The 26,641-nt window shown below is 63.2% G+C and overlaps 1 protein-coding gene across 5 annotated transcripts in view; it reads right to left on the bottom strand.

Moving 5' to 3' along the window:
- Nucleotides 1–26,641, bottom strand: part of PIP5K1C (phosphatidylinositol-4-phosphate 5-kinase type 1 gamma) — a 57,710-nt gene that overhangs the window by 22,588 nt on the left and 8,481 nt on the right. For all 5 annotated transcript variants that reach the window (XM_058537563.1, XM_058537562.1, XM_058537561.1 and 2 more), the window contains exons 2-5: nt 9,564–9,595; nt 8,472–8,564; nt 6,559–6,689; nt 5,643–5,760 (exon numbers count right to left, since the gene is read on the bottom strand). In XM_058537563.1, coding sequence (XP_058393546.1) covers nt 5,643–5,760; nt 6,559–6,689; nt 8,472–8,564; nt 9,564–9,595 — 374 coding nt within the window. The remainder of the gene's footprint in view (nt 1–5,642; nt 5,761–6,558; nt 6,690–8,471; nt 8,565–9,563; nt 9,596–26,641) is intronic.

Here is a 26,641-nt window from a genome sequence, read left to right on the forward strand (position 1 = left end):
CGTGACAGAAGCTGGTGCACCTTCTGTTTGTGCCCTTCTCCTTCCCACCTATTTCCCATCTGGAATGCTGATGTGATGGCTGGAACCCCAGTAGCCACCTTGGACCATGAGGTGACCTTCGGGATGGAAGCCATGCACCAAGATGAGAAAGAGAGATGAAAGCCGCACACCTGATGGGCAGCCCGCACTCCGGCTCCTGGCACAGCCCAGGCCCTGGCTCTTCCCAATGACATCTGTTTCACCTCCATGTTTGCTGCCCATTATCCCACACGTTCCCTCCCGCCATTAGACGGTAAGTTCCATGGAGGCAGGGATTTTTACATGACTTTGTTCACTGAGGGGTCCCCGGCAGCTATGACAATGCTCAGCACACAGTAGGTGCTCAGTTTGTTAAGGAAATGAGTGAAAACCGAGGCCTGCAGGCCACTCTCCCTGGGCCTCTTCAGCTCACAAGCCAATGGGATACCTTTTGGGGTTAAGGCTGTTTGGGTCAAGCTTTCTGTCCCTTGCACCCCCAAATTCTAACTGAGTACCACTGGTATACGTGGACGAGGCCACAGGGGGCCGAGCGTCAGGCCCCCGCAGGGTGAACGCTGAGCACACATCTGCTGAATGAACAGGCCTGGCAGGTCATGGTGCCGTGAGGATTCCGGAGCCTGCCCCTGTCGTCAGGGGGCTGTGGGTGGGCAGGCCCCCGTCAGAAGCGTGACCCCTCCAGGGACCACAGGCACCTTCTTGAAGGGGAAGAACGTGTGACACGGCTGCTGCCCGGACGCCCGTGACAGCGCTGACCACGGGACAACAGCACCTGCATCTGCCGCGCCCTGGTGCCGACCAGCCGGTGACCTCGGGCAGGAGGGGCCCCACCTGTGCCCCAGGGGAGTGGAGCTCATGGCCTCCCAGGCTGGCAGGACTCAAGAAGCTACAGGCCCGGCCACATGGAGGACTGCGTTCCCCAACACAGCGACTGGCTCAGAAACGTGTCCTGAGCAGGGCTGAACTGGACCCTTCAATGATGAGACCGTGGGGCCGGCCCCGTGGCTTAGTGGTTAAGTGCGCGCACTCCGCTACTGGCGGCCCAGGTTCAGATCCTGGGCGCGCACCAATGCACCGCTTCTCCGGCCATGCTGAGGCCGCGTCCCACATACAGCAACTAGAAGGATGTGCAATTATGACATACAACTCTCTACTGGGGCTTCGGGGAAAAAAAAGGAGGAGGATTGGCAATAGATGTTAGCTCAGAGCCAGTCTTCCTCAGCAAAAAGAGGAGGATTAGCACGGATGTTAGCTCAGGGCTGATCTTCCTCACAAAAAAAAAAGAAAAAAAAAAATGATGAGACCGTGGATGCCAGGAGGCAGAGCTGGGAGCACAGGCCCCCAGGGGCCATCTCTCCAACCCGCAGAGAAAAACAGAGGCACATATAGAACTCTGTTGCCCTTGGCTCAGCTCCTGGATCCAGCTATGCCTGAAGCCAGAGCGGCCCCGGACGTCCAGTCTCCTGAGCCAAAAGCTATCCTCTGTCCACAAGGCACTAGAAGCCATGCTCACAGGCTAGAGTCCACTCCCAGGGATCCTCAGAGCCCGTCAACTGCCAGCCCTGGATCCCAGCTCTGCGTCTTCCAGGCCGTGCACTGCCAGCCTCTTTGGGGCTGGGTGGGGCCGTGTGACAAGCAGTGAGCAGTGAGCAGGCCAGTGAGCAGAATGGACGGGTCATCTCCAGGCTGGAGAATTTAAATGCTGCTGTGAGACCATCCAGAATGCTCCCTCTGCCAGGAGACTGGCAACACTGTGCAGGGAGCGACTCTGTCAGCCTGGGTCCCTGGTGACAGTGACATCCAGCCCCCGGTGGACGCAAAGTGTGAGCAAAACCAAGCCATTGTTTTAAGCCGCTCGACACCGGGGATGTTTGTCACGCGGCATAACCTGGCCTGTGCTGACTGATACGGATAATCACTGTCACGCTCCCCGCCGCCTCCGCTCCCGTGTTACTTCTCCAGGACACCACAGGGCGGGCCAAGGGAGGACGGGAGCCCTCCTGGGTCCTTGGCCAACAGCCCTGACACATCCCTGGTGCCACCTGACACCCAGGCTTGTTCGCACGCACCCCCTGGTCTGCGGGCACCTGACCTTGGCCACGGGGGGGCCTGAACCAGCGGTGTGATTGCCCCCACCCACGGAGGGGGCCGGTTACGCTGGCTAACAACCCCCAAGTGCTGCCACCCGAGTGACCCGCACGGACGCTTCAGGCACTTCCCAGGAGCCGTGGGGGGACCCAGTCAGTCCTGCCCGCCATGGGCCCGGGCACCTGGACAGCCCTGGCCCGTTCCGGGCACTGGGGACACAGCAGCAACAGAACGGGCTGGATCCCTGGTCGCGCGGCTGACCTTCTAGTTGAGGCCAAAGGGAAACACACAGCGTGTCAGGTGTGATGGAGGATGCGAAGGAAAGGGTCAAAGGGCAGGGCGTGAAGGAGGCGGCCACAGTGACAGAGACCAGGGAAGGACATGCCCTCTGAGGAGCTGACACCCAGGCAAAGGAATGTGAAGGGTCCGTGCAAAGGCCCTGGGGCAGGGGCGTGCCTGGCTGGAGGACAGGGAGGAGGCCGGGGCGGCTGGAGGGGACTGAGCGAGGGGGGAACAGGCCGGCCACTGAGCTCAGGAAAGGTGGAGGTCACATCACAGAGGCCCGTGGGCCAGGCTAAGGACACGCCACGAGGAGGTTTGCACCAGGGAGGGACGCCATGCCATCTGTGCCTTAAGAGGCGTCCTCTGGACTGTGGGGCGAGGCTGGGAGGCTGCCTGGGGCACCTGGTGGTGGGGGCCTGGCTCGGGGTGTCAGCAGAAGGCAAGACGGTCCAAGCTGCAGCCGTCGCCAACACAGCCATCCGTCCATCCCCGCTCGCCCACAGCCACGAGCCACAAATATCCACAGAAACGGGCCCACGCCCAGCTCCCCCCACTGCCGTCTCCCTCTCCCGGAGACGGACAGCAGGGCAGGGCACAGAGGGACCCTTCTGGGCCGCCAGGCAGGCAGCCCCGGCCCCGCAGAGCCCACGGCCACCATTGGTCACCTCGAACAGGGAGACCGCAAACAGCCTAAACGTCCCCCCAACAGGCACAAACAACAGCAAATCCAAGCTGCTAAGAGGAGGGATGTTCTCAGTGAAGAACACAGCAGAGGGCCGGCCCCGTGGCTTGGCGGTTAAGCGCGTGCACTCTGCTGCTGGCGGCCCGGGTTCGGATCCTGGGCGCGCACCAACGCACCGCTTCTCTGGCCATGCTGAGGCCGCGTCCCACGTGCAGCAACTAGAAAGATGTGCAGCTGTGACACACAACTATCTACTGGGGCTTTGGGGAAAAATAAATAAATAAATAAAATCTTTAAAAAAAAAAAAAAAAGAACACAGCAGAAGGTGTGTGCTCAGCTTTGTACAAATAAATCTAGAAGCAGAGAAAGTTCTGGAACCAAATGGTTAACAGCAGCTGTCTTCCGGGAACGGCGTGGTGGGGATTGAGCGACTCGAGAGGGAGGCGGGCGACACGCAGGGATTTCCGAGCCAGGACGGGGTCACGGCACACGACTCCTGGGGTGCCCCCTTCTCCGCCAGAGCCCGGGGGGGCTGCCTGTGGCCCGAGTCTGCACACAAGCGCCCCGATTCAGGAACGGGCCCCCATCTCCCTCCTCACGCACTGCCGTCCTGAGCCGAAGTTAAATGACACTTCGCGGCAGGACGGCCCAGGGGTCTCACCGACGGCAGTGGGAAGGAGCCCCTCGTAACTCAGGCCCAGGCTGGTGCCGGGGGGCACTTTCCCATGACGAGGGGGGGCCAGGGGCCGGGCCGTGACTGTGGCCCACAGGGGCCCCGCTGGAGAGAGAGGAGCCCCGAGGGAGCAGAGCCGAGAAGTGGGGGCTGGTGACGCCATCCGGGCGCCTGATCCTGCCGTGCCTGAGCCCCCCCTACCCCCGCCACGCTGCGTGAGGGCCTCTCGGTTTCACGGGGCCTCGTTCGGTCAGCCTGTGAGGGTTTGTACTCTTTACAGAAGGGGAAACTGAGGCACGGGGACGTGAGGCCACTAGCTTAAGGCCACTTGGCTTAACCGTACCCCAGCTGAGACAGGGGCTGGAACGAGCGACCAGAGAGGAGGGAGACAGACAGGCAGACGCGGACGTGACAACAGCACGTTGTGGCCACGTGGCCGCAGGAGAGGCAGACCCCACAGGGACAGGGCACGGGTGCCCACCCTGGATTCGGAGAGCCGGCAGCAGCCCGGCTGGGCTCTGTTCTGCGGCTCACAGTGTCTGGGCACCCCATTTCCTCAGTGCGGCCCCCGGGCTCCCCAAGGCCCTGTCTGCGGCCCCCTCCCGTGCCCAGGTCTGCGCCTCTGCCCCCTCCCACGCAGGAATGCCCCAGAACCTTCCAACGAGTTTTTGGTAAGCCAGAGCGCCCGGCGGCCTACGCCAACGCCCCCCGACAGACAGCGGGAAGGGGGCCGTGGGGTCCCCGGACGGGGTCCACGTCCGGCCCCGCGGCCTGTGTCGGAGACCAAAGGGCTGCTGCCCACTCGCCCTGGGGACCAATGGGAACTGTCCCCCTCGGGACGAGCAGAGACGACGAAGGGTGAAGGTCACCAAGGCGGGGCCAGCTGTCCAGACACCATGGGGTCGCCCCAGACCCCTGGGGTCCCCGCACTTGCTCTCATCAGGTTCGAGACGAGACCCCAGCCGTCCCCGCGTGCCCACTCCATGGACGCACATCTCATCTGTCCACTCCCCACTGACGGACGCTGAGGCCGTCTTCCTGCGACTGTACACACACCGTCGGGGGAACACGACGGCCTGGAACCTGGGGACCAGGGGCCGCTTCCACCGCAAAACCACCGGGCTGCGCACAACCCTCGTCCCTGCTCTGCGGGGCCTGTGGGACCAAAGAGGACGTCTGCCCGGGGCTTCGATGGGGCAGGAGGGGGACAGCCACGCGCTGGACGGTGCGACACGGACGCCACGGTCCGAGGCCCAGGCGTGGCCTTGGCAGGGGGCGCCGTGACTTCTGGGCACCGAACAGAGCTGAGAACCTGGGGTCACCCACACCCTGGCTGGAGCGAACACCGGTTCTCTCCGGAGGGATGCAGACGCGGCCCCGGCCGAGGGCACAGGCTTCCCGCCGAGCAAGAAGGGGGACTTGGAGCCTACAGTCTAGGACCCCCAACCACACGGGGAGCCAGCAGGACCCCAGGACGGCAGACGGTGGGACCGTCACATCCAGATCTATCGATTACATGTGACCTGTGAAGCGCTTCTAACCACAAACGTGGCCCGGGTGACGGGACAGTCCCTTCCGTGACGAGCTTGCGGGACACAGTGGCCCTGCTGGCAGGCTCTCCCCCGGCCTGGAAGGAACAGCCCGGCCGACAGCCAGCAAGAGACCGCGTCCTCCAGGGACGTGAGCGCGGGAGCGGCCCGGCCCCGGTCCAGCCTCACGTGAGACCGCAGCCCACCCCTCGCCCACCACCTGCGCCAGGAACCCACTCAGCCGCAGCCCGACTCCCGACCCAGGGGCCCGCGCGGTGACAGCCGGGCGGTGTTCTCAGCCGCTACGCCCGCGGTGACCTGTCACGCGGCAGCGGCCGACCGGCGCACTCACCAAGTAGTCGTCAGGCCGGATCCCAAAGAGCTCCCGGAAGTAGCGGAAGGCGACGGGCGCGTAGGTCTTGAAGCGGAAGTCCTGGAAGTGGTGGGCGGGCGTGAGGTTGCTGCCTTCACTGCGGAGGGAGGGCACGCCGGTGAGGGACGGCGGCTCTGCGGGCGCCCTCCCCGCTCCCCACGACCCCGATGGCTCCCCCGCCCCAGGCCCATGACGGTGCGCCCAGCTGCCGAGCGCCAAGGCTTCCCAAAACAGCCCACCCACACGGGGCTCCCGACGGGACAAAGGGGTCACGGCCAGTCTCGGGCTGCCCGCCAGCATCCACTCTCTCTTCCTTCATTAGCAACGGAGGCTGCAGTGTCAGCCGGGCACATGGCCGCCCAGAATAAGACCACACTGCCCAGGCTCCCCTGCAGCCAGACCATGACTGCACTCAGCCAATGAGCTGTGAGTGGACCAGAAACGCTGAGTGTCATTTCCTGGCTGTGCCCTTAAAGGAAAGGAGCATGTACTCCCTTTCTCCTCCTCCTTCCTGCTGTTGGAATGTAGGCATGATGGCAGGAGCTCGGGCAGCCATCCTGCATATCGAGGATGGCAGAGAAACCAGAGACAACCCGGGACCCCAACATTGTGGAGCCACCTGACCACGGATTGTCCATTAGTTTTCTGTGTGAGAGAGAAAAACAAACTTCTATCTTTTCTTTCTCTGTTTTTTTAAACCACTTTTATATTGCGTCCCTCTGATCCACTACCAAACTAACATCCTGACTGATACAGGGTCTGAGGCCCCGAGTGATTTTCAGCAGAGAAGGGAGCTCAGGGAGCAGACAAGGCTCTCTGGTATCCTGACAGTGTGTCTGTGGGGCGAGCTGTCAAAGGCGTCGGGGCTGCTCTGCGGGCAGGGCCCCGGGCCCACCTGGGGAAGAAGATGCTCTCCACGACGTAGAAGTCCTGCATGAGCACATCGCGCTCCGGCTTGGAGCTCAGGTTGCCCACGGTGTAGCCAATGCCCAGCTGGATGGCCCCCTTCAGGGTGGAAGACGTGGTCTGCGGGAAACCCAGCCGCATCAGGACCCCTGGGCGGACCCCCGCCCCACCCGTCGGCCCCCAGGGGGAGGCAGAAGGAGAAGCCCCTGGCACAGGGCGGACAGTGGTGGACATCCAGCCCGCAGCTCGACCTGGCTCCCACCGCCGCCGCCTGGCTGCGGGGTGCCTGTCCAGCACCTGTCACAGCCCCGCTGGCCTCCGCTCGTCACTCAGCCTGCAGGACCTCGCGGCAAGCAGGTGGCCAGGCTGAGACTCCAACACCACCTGGTGTGGCCCCAGGCCTGTTTTCATCAAGGTTCTAGAAGGTTCCAACATCTCAAAGCTGCCCAACTCGGCAGGGCTCTAGGGTTCCTTTTGGGGGGAGGAGGAGGCACAATTTATAGAGTGACACCCTAACTTCACTTCCACAGACCCAGGTTCTTCTACCTGCTTTCTAGGTGATCGCACTGTCACGATGGGCGAGTGATACAGGCTCTCCGTGCCTCGGTTTCCCCACCTACAGACAGGATGACAGCACTGGCCCTCCTGGGGCTGTGTGCATAGGCCCCCGGGTCCCCGGCCTCTCCTCCGGGACCCCCCGGGAGGGCCGGTTCTGCCCTCGGTGATCAGCTCCTTCCAGAGGCCACAACTGGACACACGTTCCCCAGGGAGACACACAGACGGCCAGCGAGCATGGGAGAAGGTGCTCGACACCAGCAGTCACCCGGAAAACGCAAATCAAAACCAGAGAGACGCCTCACAGCCACGAGGATGGAAATGATCGGAAAGACAGACATGACAAGTGTCGGCGAGGCCGGGGAGAAAATGGAACCCCCATGATGGCTGCTGGGAACGAAATGGTGCAGCTGCTGTAGAAACAGTCTAGAGGGTCCTCAGATGGTTAAACATGGAGTTTCCCTCTGACCCACACATCCACTCCTAGGTGTGTGCCCAAGAGAAATCAAAACATGTGTCCACACAAAAGCTTGTACACGAACATGCACACAGCAGGATTCACAGTCGCCAAAGGTGGAGACAACTAAAGTGCCCGTTAGCGGATGATGGATCCACACGTGTCCACCCACCCACTGGAGTATGACGCAGCCATGAAGAGGAGTGAGGCCCTGACACAGCCACACCGTGGATGGACCCTGAACACACGATGCTCAGTGAGAGAACCAGACACAGAAGGCCACACGGTGTGTGAGTCCATTGATGTGAAATGTCCAGAACAGGCAGATCCACAGAGAGTGGGTTCATGGTTGTCAGGGGCTGGGGAGGGGTTGCTTTTTGGGGAGGTGGAATGTTCTGGAATTAAACCGTGGTGATGGCTGCACAACCCTGTGAACACACTAGTAACCATCCAACCGCACACTTCAGAGGGCTGACTCTCACGTGTACCCCACCTCGCAGCAGAGCTGTCAGACCAGGAAGGAGCATCCGAGGCCGGGCGGGCCGCCAGCGGGGGGCCTGGGCTCCCTGCCACTGCGCTGGCCTCAGGGTGCCCTGTCACCGCCTCAGCTCAGCCCCGCTTCCCTAGGGAGGGGAGGGGAGGGGCTGCAGTCGCCCCTCTCTCTAGGGCGCTAGAGGCCCCTCCTGGAGTGGGTCGCCTGGCTGCCCACGGGGATGACCGGCCGCAGGGACCGAGTCCTGCACGGAGAGCCCGTAACTAGAGCGTCTGCCTCCACCACGTGACCACGGTCCACGCCCGACCTTCAGTGGACCCCATCGGGGGGCAGATGGGCCCCCGAAACCGCTGGGCGCCCCCCCACTCGCCCCCAGCGGCTCAGGGCAGAGGAGGACCTTCTTGTAGGTGGTCTCGCCGGACGCATCCACACCGCGGTGGCCGAGCTTCTTGCCGTGGCCGGGGCCCGGCTGTCCGGTCACCAGCGGGGCCTGGAGGAGAGGGGGCAGGAGGCGGCACGTCAGCGGGAGGCGCCACACCAGGGCCGGAAGGCTCTGGAAACCCCAGCCAGAGAGGGGCTCAGTCACCGTGCCCAGCCAGAGCCTGGGGCTGGTGCAGGCGGGCTCTGGGGCGCCCGGGCCTCCCCTGCGGGGCAGCACCCACATCCAGAGGGGCCCACCCCAGACAGGACTCCGGCTCCTCGAGGAAGGCGGAAGACAGGCGGCTGCGGCCCACCTGCCCGTGGGGAGCACAGCCCTCATTTCAGGGTCCCCCCCGCCCTGTGGACATCGGGGCCAGGCCATCACTGTGGGGGCCCATCCTGGGCGCTGTGGGGGCAGAGCAGCATCCCTGGCCCCACCCACTTGATGCAGGAGCTCCCCCAGTGTGACAATCACAGACGTCCCCAGACGTCCCCGGCATCCCCTGGGGGCAGGACCCCCCGGGTGAGACCCCCTGGGCTGGAACAACGTCTCCTCCTCGAGGGACAAGGCCCCGGGGGCCGGGGAGCAGGCCCGGCTAACGGCACAGCGGTGGCGGGTGTGACACAGGCCATCCCAGCAGACCCGCGTGGGAGCCACCAGCCGCGGCGAGCGTGCAGGGGAGGCTGGGGGAAGGGCGTGGGGCTCGAGAGCAGGCCGAGCAGACAGGAGCCGGGTGCCCCCGGGGCTCTGCCGTCCTGACACTGAAGAGCCGCCCGCTGCGCACCCGCCAACATGCAAAGGGCTCCCGTGGGTCAGACCCGCCCGACCCACGCTGCCCGCCCTCGGGGCTCCAGGCAGCCCCCCCAATGCCCCCACCTGCCCTGCGGCTCAGCCTGGCCCCCGCCTGTTCTGCCCAGGGGCCACCAGGGGGCAGGCTCTCCCCAGGAAACAGGCGGTGCCGCCCCTGCTCCACAGCCCTCGCTGGCTCCCCACTGCCCTGCGGCCTGGACATCCCCCCATCATCTTCTGGGAGGAGGTGGGTCAGGGTGGGGGCCAGGGGACACTCACCTCCGTCGGGGCCGCCTTTTTCTGGGCCAAACCTGAGGGAGAGAAGGGAGAGACTTCAGACCTGGGGCAGCAGAGGCCCAGGCTGCAGGGCCCTGCCCGCTCGTGCCGGGGCTCCGAGGATGCACGGGCCGGCGCCCCGCCTCCTTCACACACAGGTGCAGCCCCCACAGCCCCACTCGGCACCCTGGGCCCCTGGGGAGGGGCGGGGCCCCTCGTGGGAACCAGGGTCACGGAGACGGGACGGGCCGAGACGGCAGGGGGCTGGACACTAGGTGCCGCCCAAGGCCACGGCCTGGGGCCTGGAGCTCCCCGGCAGAGGGGGAGCAGCAGCGGGGAGCGACTGTCCCCCGACTCTGAGCCGCTGTTTACCCCAAAGACATCAGGGCCTTGGTCACAGACGACTGAAGGACCCTGAAGGACACAGGACCGTGTTCCTCGCGGGCAGGGGCACGGCTTCACCAGGAGACCCGGGTCCCAGAGAAATCAGGGCACCCGGTGAGGGGGAGCAGCGCAGCCCACGTGGAGGGCCCCCGGGCGAGGGCGGTTCGCATCGTGGGCAGGGCCGGGGCGGCTGTGGTCAGCGGGAGGTGGCCAGGGGCCCCGCCGAGGACAGCCCCCAGCTCCCGTCTGCACCCCCAGGCAGGGCCGGGGCCCCAGCTCCCGAGAGCTTCCTGCTGTGGACAGAGGTGAGAGGCGGCCAGCGTGGTCTCGCAGGACCCTCCCTCCGGTCCTGCGCCCCGCGGGAAGCTCTGGGCCGGCGCCGGCCTCCCCCAGCCTTGGAACCTCGCCCGGATCTGGGCACGAGTGAGGTGGGCAGATATGTCCCCCAGAGACGTCCATGTCCTGATCCCCAAACGGGCTTTGCAAACGGGTTGAGTTAATGCCCCTGAGATGGGGATGACCCTGGATTACCGGGGCCCAGTGTCACCACAGGGTCCTCATCAGAGGGAGGAGGAGGGTCAGAGGCAGAGAGAGACGGGAGACACTGCGCTGCGGGCTGTGCAGACGGAGGAAGGGGCCCCGAGCCCAGGACGTGGCGCCTCTAGAAGCTGGAAAAGGCAGGAGACGCTTCTCCCCGGAGCCTCCGGAGGACAGCCCTGCCCACACGTGGATTCAGGACTCCTGACCCCAGAACGTGAGATGATGAATGTGTGTGCTTTTAGGCCCAATCTCTGGTGATTTGTTACAGCTGCAACAGGAAACTCACACACCAGATGTCAGCCTGGGCGGCAAGTGGGAACCAGGACAGACCAGGCCCCGTCCTCAAGGGCTCACAGTCGAGGATGGGGAGCAGGGAATGGTCTGGGAAATGGGGTGAGAGCCTGGAGACGACTTGGGGTGGCAGGTGGGGTGCAGATCAGCAGGCGAGCACGCAGGCTTCTCCCCCCAGGGAGGGGGCACCCCAGAGGGCTGCGGGCAGAGGGGGGCCTGACTCAGGGGCTCACGGGCGCCCTCTGGTGGGGGCTGCGGGGAGGACAGACCGTGGGGGCGAGGATGGGAGCGGGGGACTGAGCTGGTCCAGGGGGTCAGTGGGGCTGGGCAGCAGGAGACAGAGCAGGGAGAAGTGGGCGGTTCTGGAAGGATCTGAAGTCAGGACAGACAGGCTGTGCGCACTGGGCGGAGAGAGGAAGCGCAAGGAGTGGAGAATGACTCAGGATTGCGACGGGAGCAGGCAGCGGAAGGACGGGGCCTCAGGAGAAGGGGGACGGGGAGCAGCGGGGCGGCGTGGCTGTGTTGAGCGAGACCCCCGTGAGCCCCCCGCGGGGGGACGTCGAGGGGCAGCTGGACGCCGAGTCTGGGGCTCAGGGGAGGCCCGGGCTGGAGTCAGGACTGTGGGCGTCGCCGGGCGTAGACGGGGTTCCAGCTCCGAGGGTGGGTGCGGGTGGGGGAGGGAGGAGGGGGACCGAGGGTCCTGAGAGCCGCAGGCCCGGGTGAGGGGTCAGGGGTCAATCTCCCAGACCTGCTCCCCCAGGGCTGTGGGACGGGGAGGGACTGCTAATGCGACAGGCTTTCCTTTGGGAGGATGAGAATGTTCTGGAATCAGTGGCGACAGTCACACAACATTGTGAAGATACGAAAAACACTGAATTGCACACCTCAAAGTGTGGATTTTACACAGTATGAATTATTTCTCAGTAAAAAAACAAACACAAACGCAGACGACCCTGAGCGCGGGTGTGGTCGGGCGGCAGGGACCCGTCCTCTCTGCCCTAACCGCCACCCCGAGCGTCCACCTGTGCAGGCACCGCCGGCCAGACCCCCAGGAGATGGTCCAGATAGGGAAACTGAGGCTGGGGGTGGCCGCCCGAGGCCACGGTCACAGCCACAGGGCCACCAGAGGGACCACAGCCCAGAGGACAGCCCGAGGCCAGGCCACCTGCCCGGGGCCCGGGAAGGCCGCTGACGAGCCACACCAGCCACAGGGGGGTCATGCGGGGCCACGTGTGCCCACGGCAGACGTGGGGGCTCCCGGCCCGGGCACCCCGGCTGCAGGCGAACTTGGGCTTCAGCCCATCCCAAAGCCCGGCCGATGGCAAGCCGGTGGCGGAAGGTGCTGGAAGGCTGACATAATATTTTCGTTGGCCGCCCAACAGCAGAACAATTCATGGTGTGGGGTGTGGGGTGTGGGGGAAGGAAGAGGAGTGAAGGCAGGAAGCCGGCGGTAGACCAGGGCGGAACATTCTAGACCTCATTTGGGGGCCCTGGAGTCGGAGACTTGTGTCGGCTGCCCAGGGTGTCCTCCTCCTCGGCCGCCTGGGTCCCTAGGGCCCAGAGCCCACCCGGCTGTGCCCACCTGCGTCCTCTGCGCCCCCAGCCCTTCATTCCAGGGCTTTCTGCCCGAGCGGGTCCAGCACCCGGGTCCTGGCCCCCCACACACACCGCCCCCGTGCGCCCCCTGCTCCTGCTCCCCTCGAGGCGTCTGCAGCCTCCTGGACACCAGGTGCACTGACCACACCAGACCCCGCAGGGCCACCCCGCTGGGCCTCGGCCCGATCTCAGTCCCCGGCTCCTGCCTGACTCACACGCTGGCTGATGAGGGGCAGCCCCCGCCCTCCCGCGGGGTCATCCCTGGACGGGGCGCAGGAAGGCTCCGCCGGCCCAGGGGCACAGGGCGGGGGTGGCGGGGGCACGGTGGCTCCCAGGCCTGTGGCCGGAGCAGAGCACGGGTAGAGGGGAGGGCAGGGCCTGGGGCCGTGGGGACAGCTCACAGTGAGTGGAGCAGGGCACAGATGCGCACACTGGGAAAGTGCGGTCCTGCCTCAGGGCCTTGGCACGTGCCATTCGCTCTGCCCGGAACACCCTCCACAGATCTCCCCGAGGCCACCCCTCAACCTGAGTCTCAGCCCAGCGTCCCCTCCGAGGGGCCTCCCTGGTCACCTCCCCGTCCTGTCATGTCCCCCGGTTCTGCATGCCCTGATCACTCTCTGAAGTTCCCCTTTGAACCTCCTCCGTCTGCACCACCGCAGAGGAACGCCCGTGGGGGCAGCCACCCTGTTGCCCTCGCCAAACCCGGGGCCCTGGGCCTTCTCGCGTCTTCAGAGGACGGATGGCCACTCAGGGGCGAGTGTGCTGCACGAGGTCACGGGCTGCAGCAGGTGGCGGGCGCATCCCTGCACTGTGCCCCCAGAGACCACGCCAAGATGTGGAGTCCTCCCAGCCCAGAAGTGAGCAGTCACCTTCTGAATGAGCCAGCCGGGTTTCGAGGAAATTAAGTGTTAAAAATAGCCCGGGGAGGGGGAGTGTGACGCTGCAGAGCAGGGAGGGCAGGCCCCACGCAGCCGAGTCATCCATCAGGCCAGACCCGCCCCAGGCACAGCTGTGCTGCGGGCCTGCCCTTAGCAGACGCCTACACGCGCTTGTTGACTGACTGACGGATGGACACACACACCCGGTCCTCGCCCCTCCGCACACAGACAAGCCTCAGCAGCAGCGTCTTCTCCACGTTTGTCTGATGAGGAAACTGAGGCAGGCGAGGCTCCTGAAAGATGTGGGCCCCCAGGACCCAGGGAGGGGGCCTTACCATCTGTCCTGCAGCACAATCATCCCGCTCGACCTTCAGAGTCTGTCCAGAACCTGCCCACTGCTCCCTGCTCCTCTCAGCCCCATCGTCGCCCCCCTGGACCAGCCCAGTCTCCTCTACCCTGGTCCCCGGCTCCCATCCTCGCCCTCACAGTCCGTCCTCCCCGCAGCCCCCACCAGAGGGCACCCATGAGCCCCCGAGTCAGGTCATCCTCCTCTGCCCACAGGCCTCCAGGGCTCCCGCCTCCCGGGGGGGAGAAGCCCACCTCCTCCCCGCCACCCCCCAGGCCCCACACAACCTGCCCCATCCCCTCCCTACCCTCCCTCCTCCCTCTCTCCCCCTCGCTCCCTCTGCTCCAGCCACACGGACCTCCTTGCTGTTCCTCCAACACGCCAGGCCCGGTCCTGCCCCAGGGCCTTTGCACAGGCTGTCCTCCCCCCCCCACCCCCGCCACCTGAAACGCCCTTCCCAAGATCTCTGCTGGGTTTGCTCCTCTGTTTCACCCAGGACCTGGCTCAAACGTCACCCCCTCTGAGAGGTCATCCCCCCACCACTTGGCCCAAAACAGTCCCTCTGAGATCACTCTCCCTACCTCCCTGGTGCTTATGTGCTGCGTCTTCCCCACTACAGGGGCCCAGGTCTGCTGTGTCACCGTGACAGCCACCTGTAGAGCTCTGGAAAGGGGCAGAAGGGGCTGTGCCCCCGGGACGTGGGGCCGCTGCCCAGAGCATCGACCGCCTGGTGCCCACGCCGGGGCCTGGCTCCCGTGACTCGGAGCAAACCAGCGAGTACAAGGATGGGGCAGACGGGAAGAGGTGCGGGCCCAGGCACGCTCACCTCCCTGAGCAGCTGGGATGGTCCGGCCTCCCGCTGTGCAGACTTCTGACCCGGGGAGCAGAGCCCTGCAGGGGGTCAGGGCAGGGAGCTGGGGACCCTCCGAGGGCAGTGCCCACCCTCCAGGAGCCGGGCGGGAAGGACGCTCACAAGCCACCCTGGACATACTCTTCTGAACTGCAGGACGGACTCCTGCAGCCAGTGCTCTGCAGCCACGCGACCTGATCTGAGCTCCAGACCACGACGAAGAGCCAGGCGGCTTGAGGAAGGCTGGCCGCTTCTGACCCGCCCGCTGAGACACACTGAGGCACAAGGTCCCTGGCGGAGTCCCTGCTGGAGAGACCGCGGCAGAGGGGCGGCAGCCCCCAGCCGAGGCGCCGTACCCGAGTGCGGAAGCTCCTGGATTTCATGCCACCCGAGGGCCACGGTCGCGTGACCGACCCGGAGGAGAGCACGGGGGAGGCCCGGCCCCCGGGTGCAGGGCCACCAGAGGAGTCACCGTCTGCAGCCACCAGGCTCTGGGGCGGTTTGTCACGCAGTGGCGGCTGACCGAAGCAGGCATCCCATCAGAGGCCGAGAGCATTTCTAAAGGAAACAGCCGGTCTGTCCCCGGGACTTCTCAGGGACAGGGAGGAAGGAGCGAGAGCTCCACCTCCTCGGTCCAACCTGGATCTCTCTCAAAGCAGCAAGTATATCCAGACGGCAGACTCCTCGGCCATGAGAAGGAGTGAAGCCCTGACACAGCCACACAGTGGATGGACCCTGAACACACGACGCTCAGCAAGAACCAGACACAGAGGGACACACGGTGTGTGATCCCATTGATGTTGAAATGTCCAGAACAGGCAGATCCACAGACAGAAAGTGGGTTCGTGGTTGTCAGGGCCTGGGGAGGGGATGAGGAGTGACTGCTGATGGGGATGGGGCTTCTTTTTGGGTTGATGGAATGTTCTAGAACTACAGTGATGCTAGCAGCACAACATAGCGAATACATTAAACGCCAATGAACTGTGCACTTGAAAGTGGTGAATTTTATGGTATGTGAACTGTATCTCAAAACAAAAAAGTGTCTCCCTTTAGTTACACACTGCCCAATGCCATGCACCATCCGGAACCTTCTCCAGGCTCTGTCCTCTGGCGTCAGTGATGCTGCAGAGTGCGGGAGCACGGGGCCTCGGCCTCGTTGTCTCTGGAACGAGGCCATGACTAGACGGAGACGGCTGGGCTCAGGAAGGCGGCACCCCCAGCCGGCGCTTCTCCGACCTTCCGTGGGGAAGGCCCAGCTCACCTGCCTTCCCGCCCACCCTGCACGGAGACTTTCACCAAATGCGGTGAACACCCACCACCGGGGAAGCGAAATACAGACACAGTCAAGGCCGAGGTCGTGGTGATCTGACGCAGCGAACACGAGGCTACTGTCCACCTGGACAAAGGTCGCGAACGGGGACCCTCAACCTCTGGTTGTATCTCATCGGGGACCAACGGCCGGGCCTGCCGTGACCGAGAAGCCTGCCACAGGCCTCTCCTCGCCGGAGAGAAGGGCTCGGTATGCAGACAGTCTGGGGGCTCCAGGCACCCCCAAAGCCCATTCACTCACTCAGGGTCCCCTGAGGGACATGGGGGCCGGGTCACTCTCTGGGGGGCCGTCCTGGGCCCTGCGGGGGCTGGGTAGCATCCCGGGCCCCACCCGCTCGATGCAGGAGCTCCCCCAGTGTGACAGCCACAGATGTCCCCAGACGTCACCAGTGTCCCCTTCCCACTCAGACTCCCCCCAGCCCAGAGAGGTGGCCACCCCTGGAAGCTTCATTTCACAGATGGGGAGACTGAGGCGTAGAGGGGGGGCCTCAGACACTGCTGCTGGGAACGCGCCTGATCCCGGCCCCCTCAGGTCATCTCTGGCTCCACAGTGAGCGCATGAGACAACAGGGACCTGAGGTCGACGTCCCCATGGGAGGTGACAAGCAGAGGAGTGAACACAGGCACTCTAGGACCCCACGGCCCCCTGCTCAGTGAGGACACCCCCAGTTTGTGCCACCGGAACGCCCTGCCTGGGCTTCCTTCTGGCCCCACAGCCTCGGGGTAAGTTGAGTCAACTTCAAAACTCACCGTGTTTTGGAGAAAAGCCCGGGTTTCTCGCAACACAAGCAGATCTAGAAATACAGGGCCTGCAGCCTCACTTGCCTAGACCCTGCGGCCAGCTCCTCCGCCCTCACCCCCCGCAGCGGCCAGAGGGCGCCCGTGAGCGCCTGAGCCAGACCCCACCTGACTTAACGACCTCATTCCATCACCTCCACTTCACAGGCGGGGAAGCACGGGTCTGGAGAAACGCAGGACGTGACCCAAAGTTGACGGCGAAAAACCCCATGATCACCTCTCACAATCTAGAAAAGCGTTCAACAAAATTCACCATGAACATCACGTCCACAACACTATCGAGAAACTAGAGACAGAAAAGAAAAAGTGGGGGTGGGGTGTGGGGCGGGAACTGCCTTCTCTTGAAAACAAGCATGAAGCACAAACTCATGCCAACGTCAATACCAACCGTGAGACAGGCGCGGCCGGGAGCTACCAGCGGGGGCGCTGGCCAATGCAATATGACAAGAAAAAAGAAAAGGAACCAAGATGGGAAAGAAAAAGAAAGAATTGTACAAAATCCGAGAGAACCCGCTGACCAACCGTCAGAGATGGATGGAGCGGAGCGAGGTGGCCAGGGACGCGCCCTCGGTCACACGGCAAGCGCGTGGAGAAGAGACGAGGTGGAACTGGGGGTTTCTGCCCTTTGCACCCACCACCTGCTCTCCCCTGGCTCCACGCTTGGGTTAGTTTTTACCCGGCACATGCAGACGGCCTTCTCCGGGTAACAGACAGACGGCGGGAAGACTCCCAGGGCGTGAAAACCCTGGGGGCTGCCGACCCCTCCTTCGCCAGGTTCACACCTGCCGTGATACGGACCAGGTGGGAATCTGGGGGTCAAAAGAAATAAAGAACTTTCCTGTGTTTGCGTTATCTCGGACTGTTACCGCCAGCGTGAGGGCGGGGAAGGCTAACAGTTCTAGTTAATAGCTGATCAGAGTAGTTAATGCTGCAAAGAACACGTTGAAAAATAGCAAACTCTGGTTAATGATACACGCGTCTGAGTGTTCACAGGTGGAGGGTGCTCATGCCTGCAACTCTGAAATGCAACCAGAAAACCAGAGGGATGGACTGATGGGGGTGGGGCAGAGCAGACACAGGAGTGTCTGCTGTCCAATTCTCTCAGCTCTTCAGTACAGGTGAAAGTTTTCTTAATTAATCCTTTTCCTCCAGATTAAAGGTGATTTTTGACCCTCAATGCCAGGTTTGCAAGCTTTGGAGAAACACACATTTTGAGCGAGTTCTGCCCAAGGAATGTGAGCGGTCACACGGCTAGTAGCCGACACTACGGAGCACCAGTGTGCCAGGCCCTGTGCCACAGGGTTCACACATATTCGCTCATCAAACCTTTGAGAAGGCACGTTCCTGCCTCAGAGCCTTTGCACTTGCTGTGCCCGCTGCCTGGATCGCACTCTCCTGACATCTCCACTTGGCTGGCTCCTGTCCTCCCTCACTCGGGACTCGGCTTGAATGTCACCTCCTAGAGGGACCTGCCCTGACCACACGGGTCCCCTCCCACCCCTGCCCCCTTGCACCCTCTTCCGCGCCTGTTTTATTTCCCCATGCTACACATGACTGTCTGAAGTGAACTTCATCGCTTGCTCCTTCCCGGGAGAGCAGGGACCAGAACTGTCTCGTTCACGGCCGCTTCCCCACCACCCAGCCCGACCCGTGGCACACAGCAGGAGCACAATAACTACAGCTCAAATGGAGCTGGGCAGCGGAGGCTGGCATGGAGAGGTGGGGAGGGATCTGCAGAGATCCCAGAGGGGCAAGGGCCAGGACGAGGAGATCCCACTGTGGAGGGGAGGAGCCAGGGAGGACACGAAGTCGAGCCCAGCCAGGCGCACAGTGGGGCCACCACCAAGGCGGGGCCGGAGGGAGGGACACCCGACGTGGCTGGACGCTCAGGGCTGGGCGCATGCGAGATGGCGTGTGGAGGGGGCACCTGAAGCCTGGGACACTGCCCAGCACACAGTAGGTGCTCAATAAATATTCTCCATCAAGGAATGAAGAAACAGCCAAAGCGGGGCATGGCTGGACCCCAGCCTCCCAAACCCATGGGAGAGGTCACGTCCCGGTGTGACCCCACAGCCCAGGAGGAAACCCCCATCACAGGGGCAGCTCCGCGTCCCCACCACCCCCGAGGGCGGCCCAGCCTCATCGGGGAGGACTTGGGCAACCGACCACAACCGCACAGGAGAGGGCAGGTCTCAGAGTGTTTGGGGTTAATATGAACCGTTTTCTTCCTCTTGGATACGTTTCTCTTATGAGTTTGCATTTACCACACGGAACCACCCAGAACCGTGAACAGTGTCAGGGGAGGAATTAAAAATTTTCCCCAATAGCCCACTTCCCAAATGATATTCTGTTCGTTCACTCATTCACTCATTCACTCATTCATTCATTCCAACCTCAGTGAGTGTTTCCTGGGTGCTGGGCCCCATTTGGGGGATAAAATGGTACAGAGGGGCCTGGCTCTTTGTCTAACCACAACGTTTAATAAGAAAAGATTTTAAGCACCCAGAAAAGCACCGAATAGCACAGAAGACTCCGTATGTCTATGAGGTGAAACGAATCTTTCTTTGTTTATCCCTCGAGTCAGGGGTCAGCAAACCTTTTCTGTGAGGGTCAGAGGAGACCCGGCGGCCAGGACAGGCGGCCCGGGTGGAGGGGGTCTCACCTGGGCAGTCCTGCCCCCAGGGGCCACGGGGCCACGTCTGGGGACATCTGTGGTTGTCACACTGGGGGTGCTCCTGGCATCGTGTGGGTGGGCCAGGGATGCAGCTCAGACCCCACAGTGCTGGGATGGCCCCCAGAGAGCGACCCGGGCCCATGTCAGCCGTGTGCGGGACGACGCAGCCGGGTGGTACGTGGGCGCTGATTACCGCATTCTCTGGGTGTTTCAAACACGTCCTGAGGAAAGTCTGAGTGGGCTGTCCTGTCCACCTCTGTCTTCTGTCTGAAGTTCCCCGCGATGAAAGGTCACAGCACATGCACGGCCCCCATGCTGGGCGGGGCCCCGCAGGGCGCGTCACCAGCCCTCTCGACACCCCCAGGGGGTAAGGGTCACGGGGCCCACTCTGCGGCTGGGGAGACCGAGGCACAGAGGTCTGGGCGCCTTCAAGGCCGTGGAGCGGCAGGGGTCCCCGAGACCCTGCGTGCACGGGGGGCCTGCAGACCCACCGAACCTGTCGGGTGTGCTCAGGCCTGCCCCGGGGCCCGTCCTCTGGAGCATCTAGAATCTTCCTCCAGAAGCACTTCTGTAGCCTTCCCCAACCTCCAGGTGGAGCCGCTGCTCCCGACCGCGCCTGGCCCTGCGTCCCACAGCCATCTGGTCCTGTCCCCCCACCTGGGCTCAAGGACAGAGTCCCTGCCCGGCCCTGCATGGGCCTGGCACGGAGCGCGGGCTCACCCCGCGGTGGATGCCGACTTCTGCTCTGCCCTGGGCAGACGCGCCTGGTCGTGCACTATCTCTGAGCCAGGGCAACCTCCGCCGAGCCCCGGTGCCCACGCGCTCTGCCCGGTGTTGCCCGCACCGTCACCATCGCCATCGGGGGGAGGGCCCTGCTCCTCTCTCACGGACCCCGGCACCGGGGCGAGGGGCGCCACAGCCAGTTCACACCCGCGCCTGGCTCACCACCCCCAGCCCCTGCCCCCACCCGCCCCTGCAGCCTGGCAACCCCTCCTGCTCTCCACGCTCAGCCTGTGGTCTTCTCTCTGTCCCCGGGCAGCCCTGGGCCCTGGCACTGGCTGCACCCCTCCCCTCCCCTCGGTGACCCCCTGCCCCGTGCCCATCCTGGGACCTTGGGAGCCCCAGCTCCAGCCTCTCCTGGCCGCCTCTCTCTCTAGCACTGCAGTCTGCCTGCAGTGGTGTCACGGTTCTAGAAAGCTCCACGGGCAGGCCTCCTCCCCGTGCCCCTGGGTGACCCGCACCTGCCCAGGGCTGGGCACGGGCAGGCCTCAGTGAGCATCCACTGGTGAGAAGCCTGGAGGGCTGCCTGGAGGAGGCGGAGAGCGAGCACCGCCAGGAGCCACAGGGAAGAGTGGAGGGAATGGAGCTCCCGCACTTGTCTCACACTCAGTCCCAGCACGACCATGGCCCGTGGTGCTTCCCAGCAATGCCCGTCTCCTCTCTTCTCAGAGGAGGAAACTTAGGCTCAGAGAAGGGGCATTAGGATGCTTTGTGTTGAGACAGAAACCCGACTCACTGGAAGAAAACAAGGTGTGTGTGGGGAGAGATTGGTTAACACCACTCAGGGGCCAGCCATCTGTGCCCTGCGGACCAAAGCCGCCCGCCCCATTTTTATAAATAAAGTGTTATTGGCACACAGCCACGCCCACTCACTTCCACATCTCCGCAGCGCTGTTCAGGCTACAAGGGCAGAAATGAACAAATGATCAGAGACCATCCGGCCATTCTGAGGAAAAGCTGCCCGACCTCCGACAAAACTGAGGTCAGGGGAGATGGGTTTCAAGCCTGGCTGGACCTGGGGCCTGCAGACTCGGTCCTCTCACCTCTCAGGGCTGCTGCCCCCCGCACTGGACCCCCAGGCAGGCGCCTGATTGTCCCCCACAAAGTCCCAGGGCAGGGCCCCGCGGGTCACGTGCCCGGGGTGTGCAAAGCTCTGACCGCCAGGCCTGGGTCCCCGGCCATCCCGGGAGCCAGCATCACTCTGCGGTGGGCTGGGGGGACGGGGGCTCCCCGAGGGGACACTGGACGTGAACCACAGACTGCACTCGGGACAGGCCGGAGGCTGGAGCCAGCCCCGAGTATGGGGACAGAGCGCCCCCGGGGAGGGAGGCCCGCCCGCAGGCCGACGGAGGATCACGCGCTGTCTTAGGACCCACGTGCAGGTGTCTTGGCCCGGCTTTCCTCCCGGATACATTTTTACTCTCCAGCGGCCCGGCCTGGGCCGCAGACACTGCACCTGGATTCTAGAACGCCAAGGGCCACCGAGGCAGGCTGGGCCTCAGCTGGAGGTCCCCCTTGGCCCGGCCCTTGTCGCTCTGGAGAGGGGGTCCGCCGGTCAGGATACAGGCCAACGGTGGCAGCCTGCGGCCAGACAGTCTCTCGACATGCCAATAATTGTCCCCACGTCCCAGGCGGGCCAGCCTCCCCACCAGGGCGGGCCCAGGCCTCCGGAGTCCTGGGGCCTGGAGCTGAGGGGCATGTCCTGCCCACAGTCCCTCAGCAAGCTGGCCGCCAAGCCGGGCTGGGACAGGCCCCGACGCCAGCCCGGCTCTGGGGACGTTCCAGGAGCTCCGGCAGGCGCGGGTCCCTCTGTGCCAGCCCGTGCTGACCGCCCAACTCACGCCTCGCCCTGCCCCAGGAGGCAAGGGCTACACTCGGCCCACCTCGCAGACGAGAAAGGGGAGGCTCCGAGCCAGCCACGCTGCCCGACGTGAGGCCCGTCTCCACATCCTGCGGGACGGTCGGCGGGTGTGGCCAACAGAGCCCGGCTGAGGGGGTAGCCGGCGACTCCTGAGGCTGGGTCACAAAAGACACCGCCGCCTTCACGGTCACTCACGGAGGGGAAGCGGCTGCCATGCTGTGAGGACATGCACGTGGTCTGCAGGACTGAGGCCTCCCGCCAACGGCCGCGTGAGGGAGCAGCTCCTCCAGCCCCGGTCGAGCCCTCAGACGAGGCCACCCTGGCCGACAGCTTGACTGCAACCTCACGAGACCCCGAGCCACGAGGTCTGGGGCTAAGCTCCCTCAGGGTCTTGACCCACAGAAACCGTCGTGAGACAATACGTGTTTATTATTGCTTAAAACCACTGCTTTTGGGGGCGATCTGTTTCGCAGTGATAGCTGACTGATGCACCCGGGTATCACCATGGCCCTGAGGGCACAAACGACGAGGGGGGTGGGGAGGTGACCAGGTGGATGACCCTCTCTGCCCTCACACACTGTGCTCCACCACATGGCCTCCTCGCTGCTCCTCACACGTGCCGGCACAGTCCCACCCCAGGGCCTTTGCACAGCCTTCTCCTCTGCCTGGAACACTCTTCCCCATCTCACCACTCGGGCCTGGATCAAATGTTACCTCCTCAGAGAGGCCCTCCCTGACCACCAGCTGAAGCTGGTTCCCTCCTGCTCCCTGGCCCTTGTCGTAAGTCCCACCCCTGCTTGGTTTAATACCTCCGCTCCCCCAATGGCTGCTCCATCAGCAGACACGAGCCCCGTCTTTCTTCACTGCTCTAGGCCGGGGGGCACATGCCTGGCACCAGCACCCGCTCCCTTCTCCCTGGCGGTGGCCCCAAGGGTCACAAAGTCTGGGGCCAGGGCACAGAGGGCTTGGCTCAGGAGGCAAATGGGCGGTGAGCCCGGGGGCACAGCCTGTGTGTGTGATCCGCCCACCCCGACACCCCGTCAGCTCCAGGGACCAACCGTGACCAAGAGCTAACGTTTGTTCCGTTTGTACAATCGCCCACGTATTCACGTAACTCTCCCTGCAGCCCCGGGAGCTAAGTCCTATGACTCCCTCCACTAACAGAGGTGGACACTGAGGCTCAGAGAGCCAGGTCACCTGCCTGAGGTCACCCTGGGAAAAGTGGGGGTGGATGGACTTGATTCCGGGCAGTCAGGCTCCAGTCTGAGCCACAGCCACATCGAGGGAAGCAGACGGGAAAGAAGCAGTGGTGCAGGGGCCAGCAGAGCCTCCCAGGCAGAGAGAAGAGCCTGTTCAAAGGCCCTGGGGCAGGACTTGGCCTACAGAGTTGGGGGATCAGCACAGAGGCCCGTGTGGCCGGAGCAGAGTGAGCGAGGAGAGGTGAGGGCAGGGAGGGGACGGCCTTGCTGTCACAGGGAGGGCCCACGTGTGGCTGGTGATTAGGGTCCATCTCCAGCCGTTCTCAGACTGGGGGCTTCCTGGAGGCAGGGCCGGGGCCTGTCTTGGTCTCTGCTGTGCCTGGAGGCCAGGCCAGGGCTGGTGCTTGATCCGGCTGTGGAACGAATATCTGTGTCACCCATGCTGCTCAGGAGAGCGGGACAAAGCGGGAATCCCGTGGCAGGGGCTGGCCTCTGCCTTCCCCCCCTCCAGCTCCTCCGCTTACACTCTTCCCTCCAGGCCTGGCACACAGCAGGCACTCAAAAAAGGAGCTGATGAGCAGATGAGACCAACGGCCAGCACGCACACAACGGGATATTATACAGCCGTTCACGGGACGCGGCAGCTCAGAGCCACACCGACAGGGACCAACAGCCAAGCCAGACTTCACCCAAGAAGAGGCAGACGCACAACAGAGCTGAGGCCTCACATTCCCCCACGGCGAGATTTACAGTCACCCGGACACTGTGGTACCGGCATAAAGACAGACAGAGACCAACGGAACAGTCCAGAATGGATCAGCTGCGGATCCAGGACTGAACCTGTACGTTCATGGTGAGCTGATTTTGACAAGGGCGCCAAGACAACGCAACGGGGGAAAACATGGTCTCTTTGGCAAAGGGCGCTGGGACAAGTGGACGTTCACAGGCGAAGAACGAGGCCGGGCCCTACCTCACACCACACACAAGGTGAACTCACAACGCCTCAGAAACCCGAATGAACGTAAGGGCTGAAACTGTAAAACTCTTAGGAGAAACCAGGGGCAAATCTTCACGACTTTGGGTTCATGAAGTGGGTTCTCAAACGTGACAATTAACACATAAGCAACCAAAGAAAAAACAGAGACAGTGGACTTGATCAGAATTAAAACGTTGGTGCTTCAAAGGGCACCATGGAGAAAGGGAAAAGTCAGCCCACAGAACGGGAGAGGATACCCGTGCATCACTACCTGAGAAGGGGACTGGATCTAGAATATATAAAGAACACTTACAATTCAATAATAAAAAAAAAAGAACTCAACTGGAAAAATAGTAGAAGCCGTGAACAGACACTTTCGCAGAGGATACACGAGTGGCCAACAAGCTCACGAAAGATGCTCCACATCGCTAAGCGTCAGGCACGTGCACGTCAGCACCACAGCGAGACACGACCCCACACCCATGGAGACGGACAATAGCCAGCGTCGGCGAGGACGTGGAGACACGGGAGCCCCATGCACGGCGGGGGCACGGAAACGGGGCAGCCGCTGCAGAGACGGTCTGCAGGTCCTCAGAAGGCGACACATGGCGTTTCCAGCTGAGCCGGCAGCTCCACTCCCGGGTGTGCACCCAAGAGGAACAAGGACATCTGTCCACACAGAAAGTCCTTCATGAGGATTCACAGCAGCGTCACTCACAACAGCCGAAAGGTGGAAACACCCCACGTGTCCATCGATGGATGACGGATCCACACAATGTGTCCATCCACACACTGGAGTACGACGCAGCCGTGAAAAGGAGTGAAACACTGACACACGTGGACGGACCCTGAACACACGACGCTCAGTGAGAGCACCAGACACAGAAGGCCACACGGCGTGTGATTCCACTGATGTGAAACGTCCAGAACAGGCACATCCACAGACAGAACGTGGGTTTGTGGTTGTCAGGGGCTGGGGGAGGGGGTGGGGGGGATGATTGCTGATGGGTTGGGGCTTCTTTTGGGTGGATAAGAATGTTCTGGAATTAACTGGTGATGACTGCACAACTCTGTGAATAAGGTAAAAAAACTGATGAACTGTACACTTTAGGCAAAATGTGTGGCATGTGAATTATATATATCTCAATAAAGCTGTTACCAAAAACAAGAGTTGAGAAAAAAGTCAAAGAGCAGGATGAGGTATATTCACACACACAATGGTAGGAGGTGTGAGCAGGGCACTTGTGTATGGCCAAGTACCTCACAAAGGGACAAGAAGCTGATGACAGACGTGCTTTGGGGCATGTGAAGGAAAGGGAAAGTCACGAGACAGCTGAATTCTAAGTTGGAGGGGCAGCACATGCAAAGGCCCTGTGGTGACAGGACACGAGGCTTTCTGAGAACAGCCAAGTCAGGGTTTGGTGTGGCGACAGGGGAGGGCACAGCTGGGGGGCGAGAATGGAGGCAGGCGGCAGTCTGGGGGGCACAGCTCTGACCGGAAGCCCGCCCTGCCCCCCCCACCGAGATCTGCCCCCACTCTTTCTGCCCCCCCAATCGATCTCACTGTCAGAGTAAATGTGTCTCCAGAGTGGTAAACAGGAAGCCTTGCAAAGGATGGGAGGGGGCGGGGAGGATGACGGATTAATCCAGAACCCACAGGCCCTAAGAGAAAGAAGGTTCCAGAATCTTCACCACCTGTGCCACAAACACCACTGCACACCTGTCCGTGCTGGGCACAGGCCCTGCCACCAGAGCCAGCCCACAGGGCGGTGGACAACCTCCACTCCAGGAGGTCCCTCGAGGCTGTGGGAAGGCCTCCGTGGGGCAGCCAGGGGGAATCGGGTGGGCTTGCTGGAGGAGCAGGGCTGCAGTGGGTGGAGGAGGGACGAGGAGGGGGCAGCGCGTCCTCCACGGCTCCGCAGGTGGAAGGGCTCGGCCGGCAGGGTCCAGGTCCACAGAGGGACCACCAGCCCCAGAGGGAAGCTTGTCCAGTCTCGGGCCCCGGAGGCCCCGCTGCCCCCAGGTCACCAAACGCCCTGTGTCACGTGACAGCGGACACCTCCCCAGGGAGGGAACCACACAGGACAGCGGGGTTAACTGACGGAGCCGAGAACACGGACCATGGACGCTCCCCACGCACGGATTCCAGATCCGCACGTTCACCCCCCGGCGAAGGCTCACCTGTAACCCGCATCCACGCTCGGGGTCTTCCCGGGCACCCGCGGGGCGGCGAGAACCCAGTCGCCCCCACGCGCGCCCAGCCGGGGGACATGGCGACGCCCACTCTGCGTCCAGCTCCGCCTGGAGACAAGCGTCCTACACGCGCTCTCTCTAGTGCTTGGCTTTTTGCATTTTTGTTTTTTTGTGGGCGCCTCTGCTGTTTTGAGTGACCCCCAGGCGTCGAGCTGCAGCCTCACGGAGAACACGCGCGTGTGAGGTGAGCTTGTTCGGAACACAAGGTCACACGTCGATCAGCTGATGCCGGCGCTGTGAGCGGAGGCCCGCAGGAGCCTCCCCCGCCTCCCCCCGCCTCCCCCAGGAGCAGCGCTTCCGTATTCGCTAATTCAGCGTTCGCGATG

The sequence above is a fragment of the Diceros bicornis genome, unplaced genomic scaffold, assembly GCF_020826845.1.
Source record: "Diceros bicornis minor isolate mBicDic1 unplaced genomic scaffold, mDicBic1.mat.cur scaffold_67_ctg1, whole genome shotgun sequence".
NCBI classification, from domain to species: Eukaryota; Metazoa; Chordata; class Mammalia; order Perissodactyla; family Rhinocerotidae; genus Diceros; species Diceros bicornis.